Genomic DNA, 13,131 nt, shown 5'->3' with positions numbered 1-13,131 from the left:
ATTCTGCCACATTTTTTGAAAGCTGGCTACCTAAAATTACTCTCCTAAATCCAGCGTAAAGAGTGTGATTTTTTTTCTCTTTTCCCTATTCCCCCCAAAACCCACCAACAGTTCCCATTGACTTCAGTGAGACTTCTGTGTCCTCAATAGTTCTGACAGTCAGATGACATATTTACATGCAGATTTGTCCTAGAAATCAACAAAGGCCAAAATGTGTCATGGATCTGCAATGTCTTTTTTCTCTTTTGGTGACATTTGCCAGTTAAAGGAGGAACATATTGTGGTTATAAAAAGCAATGTAACCAAACTCCACCTTCATGTGCAAGCAGGTAATTGGAGATGACTGCCACCAGGCAGCCCAGAGAGAAATCGGGGAACCCAGCTTGACCGTGTAACCACATCTTCCTCCTCAAGCAGCATTTTGCATGCAGCTTTGTGGGAGAGCAGGGCTTGTTCAAGATGGTTTATTTTTTCAGGGAGACCCCAGGAGCAACACTTATTTTTAAAAAGTGACCTTAAAATGCACAATGTCAAACAAGCAAGCCTAAAAGCACCATCAGCCACACCTCGTCCTACGCTCCTGCCATGGCCACAGCAATGATTAAACAAAAAAATGAAAGACACTGGAACATTCAAAACTGGGCTATTTTCTACTAGAAACAAAATGGAGCTCAGACTCAGGATTCCCAGAAGTAGGAAAGACTAGACTGGCTACTAGCTGCCTGAGCACATGGCTAATCTGTAGTTCATAGTCCAGGGCTAGATTAAATACATGAGTCTAGAGAGGTTATGGGCAACCTGCGGCCTGCAGGTTGCTCATGGCCCATCAGCGTAATCCGTTGGCGAGCCGCCAGACAGTTTATTTACATTTGCACGGCCGCCTGCAGCTCCCAGTGCCTGCGGTTCACTGTTCCCAGCCAATGGGAGTTGTGGGAAGCGGCATGAGCCACAGGGATGTGCTGGCCGCCACTTCCCACAGCTCCCATTGGCCGGGAATGGCAAACCACAGCCACTGAGAGCTGCAGACGGCTGTGCAAATGTCAACAAACTGTCTGTCGGTCTGCCGGTGGATTACCCTGACAAGTCGCGTGTGGCCCGTGGGCAGCAGGTTGCCCACCACTGGTTTAGGGCCACAGCTCCTGGAATCCCATGATTACACTGGAATCTCTGCTTTCATTTGGAAAAATGTGCATTTCTAGCCCTTTTGGTTGTAAAAAAAAAAAAAAAAGCCTTGAAAATGTGTCCTGAGTGTGGCTGGAGCCGTGATGCCTACCTGAGTCTGCAGATAGCCTGAAACAACAGCTCTGATGAGGTGAAGTACCACATTCATCTCAGTGCAGTTGCTAATCAGACAACTCCTGCTTTGAGCAGAGAACTCTGTGGTGCCATGCAATCATAGCTCTGCTGCGCTGGTGTTGGCAGGAGCCCCTGCCCACAAAGGGGAAACGTTGAAAAGCAAGCAGGGAATATAGCAGAACAAGTCCCATGACGACTTTGCTTGGCTGGGTGGGAGTTCCCCTTCAGGTAGGATGGACTGTAGTCCACACAAAGTTAGATTGTTGGGTAAATTGAAGCTTCCTCCTTCTCTGGACCAACACGGAGCTACAGGAAGACCTCACTAACCCAGCAAAAGGCTCTAGTGTGGGGGCCTTTGTCACTATCAGCTCAGCAGGGAAGGGACCATAGGAAACCCCAGTGTGTGATTAGGGCCCTGGATTGTCTCAGTCTGGCCCTGTTATAGCCACCAATGCACAGATTCAGAATGACGCTGATGGCCTTAATGAGACCACAAAGGTCCTCTTACTATGCGTGATTTACATTAGAGCATCTGGCATTTATTTAGGGAAAACAGACCACCCTGTGCCTACAGTCAGCAGTAGAAAGAGAATTTCAGTAATGACAACCAGGTGGCATCACGCATAAGGCTGCTTCTTGTCAGTGCAGGAGGGTTTTGCCACCCAACCCTATGCTACACAGATGTATCATTTCATCTTTCCCTTGCCAACATGCATTTCATTTATTATGGTTCACCTCTTGTATGTCCCTTCTGTTCCTGAAATCTGACAGTATCTGACCTTTATTATCCTTCAATGGATTAGGCCCAGGGGAGGAGACTGCATACTGCACTTGCTATATCTGTATCTCTGTGTGGTCTACCACTGATCAGAATGCCATTCATCATGTGCTAGGGGACCACGTGTCCACAATAGGTCATTCCAAGTCCAATACTCAAAGGTCATATTAAAAGACAAACTGTTTCCCTTCTGCAAAGACCCTGGGGGAGAAGTGTGTCAGGGTTGGGAGAGTCAGGCCATTAATGTGAATGCTGCCTAGATTTGCTGGAGAGCTCTCTCCATATACACACAAACCTCCCAAGCATGAATATTTCTATTGTTTGCAAAGGAGGATGTGTCTATCTGTGATAGGGAACTGAGACTCCTTAACAGATGGAGTGATTCTCTGGGAATACAACACAAGAACATGCATGTACATAAGGGGGCAGAGTTACAGTATACAAGTAACATTAACTTTGCCCCCCTCTCCCAACTTTCAGATTCTGCTTTTTGAAGCCTTTGTGTTCATGTAATAGTTATTTTTGATGTAACAGCCCAGTCCCCCCTCACCACCGAAGAAAGATAAAATAAATAAATTCTGGTATGTAGAATGCTATATCATGCACAAGATGCACACTCAGTGAAGCAAGGCCACATCAGGCTATACATCACTGAACACGGTAGGGAATGAGGCAAGGTTCGAAAAGGTCTATGCTCCCGGAAGTTCTTCTACACACACCTGCATATGAACTCACAAATTGCTCTCCACTCTCATATGAACACATAGCCAAGAGAGTGATGAGCAAATGACATCAGAAATTACCTATGTGCAGTGCCAACAGAAAGTTAAATAATCTTTATTGGCTTTAAAAAAAAATGCAAGGGAGAGCACAAAGATAGCCTTTAAACCATTACAAAAATCAACCAAATCTAAAAGAAAAGGAGTACTTGTGGCACCTTAGAGACTAACCAATTTATTTGAGCATAAGCTTTCGTGAGCTACAGCTCACTTCATCGGATGCATACTGTGGAAAGTTTAGAAGATCTTATTATATACACACAAAGCATGAAAAAAATACCTCCTCCCACCCCACTCTCCTGCTGGTAATAGCTTAACTAAAGTGATCACTCTCCTTACAATGTGTATGATAATCAAGTTGGGCCATTTCCAACACAAATCCAGGTTCTCTCACACACACCCCTCCCACACACACACAAACTCACTCTCCTGCTGGTAATAGCTTATCCAAAGTGACCACTCTCCTTACATTGTGTATGATAATCAAGGTGGGCCATTTCCAGCACAAATCCAGGGTTCAAACAAGAACGTCTGGTGGGGGGGGGGGTAGGAAAAAACAAGGGGAAATAGGCTACCTTGCATAATGACTAAGCCACTCCCAGTCTCTATTTAAGCCTAAATTAATTGTATCCAATTTGCAAATGAATTCCAATTCAGCAGTTTCTCGCTGGAGTCTGGAGTTTTTTTTTTGTAAAATAGCGACTTTCATGTCTGTAATCACGTGACCAGAGAGATTGAAGTATTCTCCGACTGGTTTATGAATGTTATAATTCTTGACATCTGATTTGTGTCCATTTACTCTTTTACGTAGAGACTGTCCAGTCTGACCAATGTACATGGCAGAGGGGCATTGCTGGCACATGACCAATGGTGGGTATTGTAGTTGTAAGAATGCTTGATAGAGATCTTGTAGGTGTCTGTCTCTGTCTGAGGGGTTGGAGCAAATGCGGTAGTATCGCAGAGCTTGGCTGTAGACGATGGATCGTGTGGTGTGGTCAGGGTGAAAGCTGGAGGCATGTAGGTAGAAATAGCGGTCAGTACGTTTCCGGTATAGGGTGGTGTTTATGTGGCTATCGTTTATTAGCACTGGAGTGTCCAGGAAGTGGATCTCTTGTGTGGACTGGACCAGACTAAGGTTGATGGTGGGATGGAAATTGTTGAAATCATGGTGGAATTCCTCAAGGGCTTCTTTTCCATGGGTCCAGATGACGAAGATGTCATCAATATAGTGCAAGTAGAGTAGGGGCGTTAGGGGACGAGAGCTGAGGAAGCGTTGTTCTAAATCAGCCATAAAAATGTTGGCATACTGTGGGGCCATGCGGGTACCCATAGCAGTGCCGCTGATCTGAAGGTATACATTGTCCCCAAATGTAAAATAGTTATGGGTAAGGACAAAGTCACAAAGTTCAGCCACCAGGTTAGCCAGGACATTATCGGGGATAGTGTTCTTGACGGCTTGTAGTCCATCTTTGTGTGGAATGTTGGTGTAGAGGGCTTCTACATCCATAGTGGCCAGGATGGTGTTCTGAGGAAGATCACCAATGGATTGTAGTTTCTTCAGGAAGTCAGTGGTGTCTCGAAGGTAGCTGGGAGTGCTGGTAGCATAGGGCCTGAGGAGGGAGTCTACATAGTCAGACAATCCTGCTGTCAGGGTGCCAATGCCTGAGATGATGGGGCGCCCAGGATTTCCAGGTTTATGGATCTTGGGTAGTAGATAGACTATCCCAGGTCGGAGTTCCAGGGGTGTGTCTGTGCAGATTTGATCTTGTGCTTTTTCAGGGAGTTTCTTGAGCAAATGCTGTAGTTGCTTTTGGTAACTCTCAGTGGGATCAGAGGGTAATGGCTTGTAGAGAGTGGTGTTGGAGAGCTGCCGAGCAGCCTCTTGTTCATATTCCGACCTATTCATCATGACAACAGCACCTCCTTTGTCAGCCTTTTTGATTATGATGTCAGAGTTGTTTCTGAGGCTGTGGATGGCATTGTGTTCCGCACGGCTGAGGTTATGGGGCAAGTGATGCTGCTTTTCCACAATTTCAGCCCGTGCACGTCAGAGGAAGCACTCTATGTAGAAGTCCAGTCTGCTGTTTCGACCTTCAGGAGGAGTCCACCTAGAATCCTTCTTTTTGTAGTGTTGGTAGGGAGGTCTCTGTGGATTAGTATATTGTTCAGAGGTATGTTGGAAATATTCCTTGAGTCGGACACGTCGAAAATAGGATTCCAGGTCACCACAGAACTGTATCATGTTCGTGGGGGTGGAGGGGCATTACCCTCTGATCCCACTGAGAGTTACCAAAAGAAACTACAGCATTTCAAAAGAACGCCACTAGCTGTCACCTTCAGCCCCCAACTGAAACCTCTCCAACACATTATTAAGGATCTACAACCTATCCTGAAGGATGACCCAACACTCTCACAAATCTTGGGAGACAGGCCAGTCCTTGCCTACAGACAGCCCCCGAACCTGAAGCAAATACTCACCAGCAACCACATACCACACAACAGAACCACTAACCCAGGAACCTATCCTAGCAACAAAGCCCGTTGCCAACTGTGCCCACATATCTATTCAGGGGACACCATCACAGGACCTAATAACATCAGCCACACTATCAGAGGCTCGTTCACCTGCACATCCACCAATGTGATATATGCCATCATGTGCCAGCAATGCCCCTCTGCCATGTACATTGGTCAAACTGGACAGTCTCTACGTAAAAGAGTAAATGGACACAAATCAGATGTCAAGAATTATAACATTCATAAACCAGTCGGAGAACACTTCAATCTCTCTGGTCACGCGATTACAGACATGAAAGTTGCTATTTTACAACAAAAAAACTTCAAATCCAGACTCCAGCGAGAAACTGCTGAATTGGAATTCATTTGCAAATTGGATACAATTAACTTAGGCTTAAATAGAGACTGGGAGTGGCTTAGTCATTATGCAAGGTAGCCTATTTCCCCTTGTTTTTTCCCACCCCCCCCAGACGTTCGTGTTAAACCCTGGATTTGTGCTGGAAATGGCCCACCTTGATCATCATACACAATGTAAGGAGAGTGGTCACTTTGCATAAGCTATTACCAGCAGGAGAGTGAGCCTGTGTGGGGGGGGGGGGTGAGAAAACCTGGATTTGTGTTGGAAATGGCCCAACTTGATTATCATACACATTGTAAGGAGAAAAGGAGTACTTGTGGCACCTTAGAGACTAACCAATTTATTAGAGCATAAGCTTTCGTGAGCTACAGCTCACTTCATCAGATGCATATCGTTTGGATGAGCTATTACCAGCAGGAGAGTGAGTTTGTGTGTATATGGGGGTGGGGGGGATGTGAGAAAACCTGGATTTGTGCAGGAAATAGCCCAACTTGATTGTCATGCACATTGTGTAAAGAGTTGTCACTTTGGATGGGCTATCACCAGCAGGAGAGTGAATTTGTGGGGGGGTGGTGGAGGGTGAGAAAACCTGGATTTGTGCTGGAAATGGCCCACCTGATGATCACTTTAGATAAGCTATTACCAGCAGGACAGTGGGGTGGGAGGAGGTATTGGTTCATATTCTCTGTGTATATATAAAGTCTGCTGCAGTTTCCACGATATGCATCTGATGAAGTGAGCTGTAGCTCACGAAAGCTTATGCTCCAATAAATTGGTTAGTCTCTAAGGTGCCACAAGTACTCCTTTTCTTTTTGCGAATACAGACTAACACGGCTGTTACTCTGAAACCTGTCATTGTAAGGAGAGTGGTCACTTTAGATAAGCTATTACCAGCAGGAGAGTGAGTTTGTGTGTGTGGGGGGAGGGGTGTGTGTGAGAAAACTTGGATTTGTGCTGGAAATGGCCCAACTTGATTATCATACACATTGTAAGGAGAGTGATCACTTTAGATAAGCTATTACCAGCAGGAGAGTGGGGTGGGAGGAGGTATTTTTTTCATGCTTTGTGTGTATATAATAAGATCTTCTAAACTTTCCACAGTATGCATCCGATGAAGTGAGCTGTAGCTCACGAAAGCTTATGCTCAAATAAATTGGTTAGTCTCTAAGATGCCACAAGTACTCCTTTTCTTTTTGCGAATACAGACTAACACGGCTGTTACTCTGAAACGAACCAAATCTAAATGGATTTTCCCCAGTCCACAAAGTGGCATATGTCTAACCTAGGGATTAGTTCTATACCAAATGAGAAGTCTGTACCAAAATCAGAAACATCAGAGCTGTTCAAAAGAAAGACTAATATTATTTTTAATATTAACAAAAGTGGCTTTTGTTTTTTGTCTTTGATAGCACAAAATCTTACTCACTTGAAAATGGCTGGACTGTTTTGGTCAGACTTTCCAAAACGCAGGGCCAGACCACGAGATGGCCAAAGTTATAAGCAACTGAAAAAGTCCCTTTTAGAATGAGCTACTTATATAACTTAAAGGCAACTTAAACTATAGGCACAAAATGAATTAAAATAAAGCTGTGTTCAGCAACTCCCTGCTACAGTATCTGGTCTGTGTGTTCAAGTCATATTGACTGTATACTAAAGCAATGATGTGCTGTAGTGCAGATGGTGTTTTTCATAATCCTAAATCAGACTGGATCTGCACAGCCCTATCACTTCGAAGATCACAAACACGAATCTGGAGAAGCCGGCAGCAGCTTAAATCAAAGCTAAGTAGGGTCCAGGAAACTAATCTTCAAACTTGGCTTCCATCATATTGTTTAACAAAGTTACTGCGGCCCATCTTCTATATTCTAGGATAGACTCTCCTCCACTTCTGTTAGCGAATGGGAGAACAGGTGGTAAGTGAGAAAGATTCGTAAATATTAAATTCTTCTAAGAAAAAAGCAGCAATAGGAATGCAAGTGCCTAAAATAGTATGTACACAAAACATTAAATTGTATAAAGTCTGTTCTTGTGTTATGATCCCAGAAAAATAAGACCATTTGTTTGAGGGACACTGTCAATTTAAAAATCATGCTCCTGTCTAAAACATTCTTACCTGCTATTGGGACATATAACAACTAACAGCAGGTACTGGGCAAAACCACTTCTCTATTTTCTGTTTGCTTGTGCATTTGACTGCACTCAGTGTATAGTCAATTTCACTCTTGTTTGTGCGGGTCTTTCACATGACAGCAGAGGAGAGAAAAACAAATTTAGAAAATAGGAATCAGATTGTAAAGCCAGATTGTAAAGGCATTAGCAGAGGGACAGGTGTAGTACCTGCCTGAAACTATTAAACTTTAATGGACTAAATTTAAAGTTCAGTGTCCCTTAAGTGGACATTTGCCTGCTACAGTCAGACACCACCTTCTCTGGACATAGATATTCATGCACGGAATTCTTCATGGTTATTAAATTATTTGGAATTCTTACACCACCTCTTAATTTTACCTTTAGTTTTAGTATCGCTGTTCTAGTTTAACCCCTCAGATGTCATCCCTTGGACAGAAACAGGAGTCCATACATTCAGGACACAGGCACCAACTCACAGGGCTCTGATAGGTGTAGCTGTCTCCCCTAGCTTATCAGTGGTAGTAGAACAGAAGCACAGAGCAGCCACTATTTGAAGCACATTGTGTAAATACTTTCAATCAGTTTTACAAAACCAAAAGGGAATGTGCACAATTTGATCCACAGGGCCTGATTCTTTCTCATTTACAGCAGTGCAAATCAGGAGATCAAAACAGGTAGAAGAGAAGAATCAAGACCAGAGAGTGTTTCAAAAACAAGAGATTAACATTTTGGTTTGTGAGTTTAACATCAGCTACCCTGGGGGAATGATCTAACCCAAATGTATGAAACAAAAGCATTTCCAGGAGGGTTTTTTCCCTCCCATATTACAGTCTTCCTCGGGTCATTATTATTCTCTAGGCTCTTTGAATTTTAGTGTCAATGCCAGATAGCCTGTTTTTTTACTATTTTCCCCCAAAACGTCCGCCTAGCATCATTGCAGCTGCATTACAGAGTGATTTCAGTCTTTCAGATGTTAAGGTGGTCTTCTTTGTGTGCATGCAACCCAATATGTGTTAATATTCCAGCCTTTAGTCATTAGCTTCTGACCTTCCATCTCAATAACTGAGTCACTGCCGCAGATTCATGGAGCAGCCTCTTAATGTGATTTCCATTGCACAGTAAATTATATCACAAATGGGTGAGCGTGATGATGTGCACGTCCTCATGAAAGAGTGGAGATCTGAAGATGAAAGCCCTATTTTGTAAGTAAGTATATTATAGAAACAAAGCGAAGGATAAATGCTGGAAAGGACCTATATTGTATGACTCACTAACTTTTGTCAATGGCTGCTAGCATTAGCTGGATAGCATGTAGGTGGCAAATGTGTAAGGGATAACATCCTTCCCCCAAAAAATATATAAACCCAATTAATCTTTAGATGAAGGCATGTTTAATAGTTTAGAAGCATGTTTAATAAGTTATTGTAAGTGCTTACATAACTTGCATGTGAACTGTGTCATGTTTCTCTCTAGTGGCTGATCCACAGAGGATAACAGCCTACTACTAGTACCAGCTAATGGAGCTTCTCCTTTAGCTCAAGTTGCAGAGGCCCATGCTGCAGTGCTGATGGTCTTGTGTTCAAACACTGTTTCTGATCTGCATTCATCTTTACATCTGAGCCGTGTGTTTACCCAATAGCTTTCACCATTGCTCCCTGCAATGAAGCTACACAATTGGGGAACTGAAGGTCTCATTTTTAGCAGTGTAGACAAGGCTTACGAATATACTACAGAGGAAAAGCTCTCTTGTGTGTTTTTTCCTTGTTACTGAAACCACAGATTTGTTTTTTTTCATTTAGAACTGGCTGAACTAAAGCCAATAAAACCTCTAGCATGCATAGTGTAAACTAACCCACATCATTTTAAAGTATTTTGCCAATATCCCGTTATCTTACCTGGGGATTTTTGAACACAGCGTATTTTTCATTTTTTTCCAAAAACAGAACCTTATTTTCACTGTCCCGGGTCCAGTCTGATAAGACTTCAACAACATTTTCATGGTCTTCAAAAAACCTTTCTACAGAGACAAGAAAGGTCAGCGTAAGATAAACACACACTCCAGAGGCAGCAGACAGAAAGTCCTGTCTCGGAATATAACCATTATCTTACGTTCATTCAAGAAGTCAGAGCCCTGCAGTCCCTTCCTGTGCAGAGAAGGGAGCCTCACCTCACAGAAGAGGTGGAGTGTGAAAGGGCAAGGCAACTCTGTAGCATGTAGCTCTGGCATCCCCTTGGTGCTAGCTCCATGTGTAGGATATAGCACATGTGTTAGGGGGCACGGCTAGCCAGGTTGGGGCTGTAGTTAGTACAGCTGCTCTGTATCGAGTGTTTTATAATGGGCATGAAGTAAGTTGTGAAACTGAACATAGATTAATGCCTGCAGAGCCAGCATTAACTTGCCATGCCCTGCACAAGCCTTTTATCCTTGTTTCCAAAGCTCTGATTGCTGACGGCGTCTTTCTACGTCTCTGAACGGACACTGCAAGGAGTGGTGCAAATGCTGTGCCACTGGGTGCGCTTGGGCATCCTTGTCCCTAAGCAGCTAAGTCAGGGTGCAGCAAACCTCTGCAGGTTCCCCAAGAGCACTCTTGCTCTACTTTCAATAGCCATTGGTAACCCCATTCTTCAGACAACTTGGACTGTACTGATGCGGGAGGCGATGAGGAAGCACATTCTGATGGCCTTTTCTAGTGTTTCATACCCTTCTCAGACCCTCCCTCAATCCCTCAAGTGGAAGGGTACGATACAGTCCATCAACACTCAGTTCTGACGATTTAACAACTGTGTGCTTTCAGACGTTACAGAGGCTCAGCTGGGGAGTCTGTCTCAATGTACTCCGTTGTTCCTCAGCAACACAAAGCACTGTAATACTTTTAATAAAGCCACTGACAATGTAAACCACTGTATAATTACAGGTAAGGAACAGAAGGGTAAATTGTGTCCTAAAAGATATGAATGTAACTTGGAAATAACTTTCAAAACAGTGGCTCTAGCAGTAATCCCAGCCACAAGGACAGTACAGAGGAATATAGTCGCCTCTAAACCGGGATACAAGTTCATTATGTGGTTAAATTGCTCTGTTGCAAAATACAGCCCAATGTAAACAGTACCACAGTAAAGCCACAGAAAACCTTCATGAAATTTTTCAATATGCAATTTATCTGAAGGAATAGCTCATTTCATTTACATACAGTCTTACATAAAAACATATGTACAGTACTCTACCAAAGATGTTCTGATACACAAATAGCTTGGACTCTTTTTGGAATATTTACTCACTAATTTGAAACGTTGGCTTCTAGGGCTTGCTACTCAAAGTAATATTTAAAAAGGCTACACTAGAACTCTCATGCAGGGAAATGACATAGAAGAGTATAGTTTCTTTGTACAAATGTTAAGATTAGAGCAGGCCAAAACATGGGAATTCCAGTTCACAGGAAATTTCAGGTCCATTCCAAATTGGAACCAAAACAAATTTTTCTAAATTTCCCATGAAACAGATACCTGAAAAAAACTGTTTTGTTCCCTGAGAACCTGACAGCTGCTAAATGAAAATAGCAGTGTGAAACTTACCAGAATGTCATTTTTACTCAGCAGCTGCCAGGTCTCCCAGGGCTCTGGCTCCAGGGCCGCCCCACCATGCAGACTGCTCTGGGCTGGGGACCCCCCCAGCTTCCAGACTCCCAGCCCTGTTGGCTTCCTGGGGAGCCAGCTGGGTCAGGAGTCTTGAACCCTGGAGTCCCTGATCCCAGGCAGTCCACAGGGCAGGGCTGCCCCAGAGCTGCAGACCCTGGGAACCTCTCCCCAGGCTTCCAGGCTGTCTGTGGAGTTTAAGCTGATCCTCAGTTGAAGCCAGGGTTCATCCCAGGGCTGGCTTCTGGCTCCACGGCAGGGATCCTAGCCTGGCATGGCAGGGCTGCCCCAGAGCACTGCACCCTGGAAGACTGGGTTTGTTGGAAGCTGGGCAAGTTGGCAGGTTATGGGAACCTGCCTGGTTCACTGCGAGTTTACTGAACTCGAGATCTTTCTGTGAAGCATTTTGGGTTCAATGAAGTGTCATTTTCTGATGAAAATATATTGTAGTCCAGTAAGTCTGCTTAATCAGAATGTTAATGGTACTATTTTAATCCTGTGAACAAATGTACAAGGGGGAATAAACAGCAGACTGCATTTTAAAACATTTGAAGAGAATTAACGAAACCTCTTTCTGCTACAGTATATTTCACACCAGGGGAAACCGAAGACCTCCTGACACATACTGCTCCACCCAACCCAAAATACCCTTCTACAAATGGTTAAACTTTATATCCAGCTCACTTGGTCCAGAAGATAGGGCAGTGCAGTGAGATTCAAGAGACTTCAGTACTATTCCTGCCTTTGTCATGGACCTGCCATATGACCTTGGGCAAGTCATTTCCCCTGACAGGTTCTATCCTTCTACTTAGATGGTAAGATTTTATGTGCAGGGGCTGGGACAGTCTCTTTTTACATTAGTACAACACCAAAAATGATGGGGCTCTAAATACAGCTGGGACTTCTATACAGCAAATATTTTCTATTTCTTTAAAATGTCTGAACACCAATCCTAATTTCTTTCCCTGTGTTTTCCCCAATATCCTCTGCCTCTGGCTATAAGGCAGGGGATTCAAAATGGCATTTCAGATCATACAAACACACAGGTAAACACCATGGTCCAATGGTTATAGTAGTTCAGGAAAGAATTTGGCCCTATGCTGCCATCCAGTGTTCAGGGATTTCTATCCAGGTCAGACCAGACCAGAGACAGCAACTTCCCAAAGCAAGGAAACACTCTAAAATTATTCAAAGTGACATCTGTGACATTTCTTGTGCCATTTCCAGTCTCTCTCTAGTTAAGATAAGCAGGTACAAGAGAAGATGGCAATATTGCTTCATGTATCATATTAATGGGGTAGAAAGAGTGGATAGGCAATTACTTTATCTGCCACTCCCAACAGTAGATGAATATCTCCATGTTCAGAGGCACCCAGACTCTTTTCTAACCATTCACCACATCTGATTTATAGTGCAATAGGATAATTATTCCTGGGACTTTTTTAGTACATGAGGTTGATGTTAACTTTCTTAATACATATTCAAATCTGCGTTGGCTTATTATGGCTAGGTGAGTTTATACATTTATCGTTCTAGGGGCCATTTTCAGTTTGCAATTTCTCCAGGGCACTGCCCCACTGGGAGAAGGTCATGGCAGCATTTCTTTCTTCATTAATACATTTTGAGCATGGCCCAGAGAC

General features: G+C 43.6%; 1 protein-coding gene across 4 annotated transcripts in view; it reads right to left on the bottom strand.

The window, feature by feature from the left end:
* APBB1IP (amyloid beta precursor protein binding family B member 1 interacting protein) overlaps positions 1-13,131 on the bottom strand; it is a 103,849-nt gene that overhangs the window by 32,680 nt on the left and 58,038 nt on the right. For all 4 annotated transcript variants that reach the window (XM_073334280.1, XM_073334282.1, XM_073334281.1 and 1 more), the window contains one exon: positions 9,754-9,875. In XM_073334280.1, coding sequence (XP_073190381.1) covers positions 9,754-9,875 — 122 coding nt within the window. The remainder of the gene's footprint in view (positions 1-9,753; positions 9,876-13,131) is intronic.

The sequence above is a fragment of the Lepidochelys kempii genome, chromosome 2, assembly GCF_965140265.1.
Source record: "Lepidochelys kempii isolate rLepKem1 chromosome 2, rLepKem1.hap2, whole genome shotgun sequence".
NCBI classification, from domain to species: Eukaryota; Metazoa; Chordata; order Testudines; family Cheloniidae; genus Lepidochelys; species Lepidochelys kempii.
The sequence above is the reverse complement of the archived record's forward strand: the minus strand, read 5'-3'. Positions and strand labels throughout refer to the sequence as shown.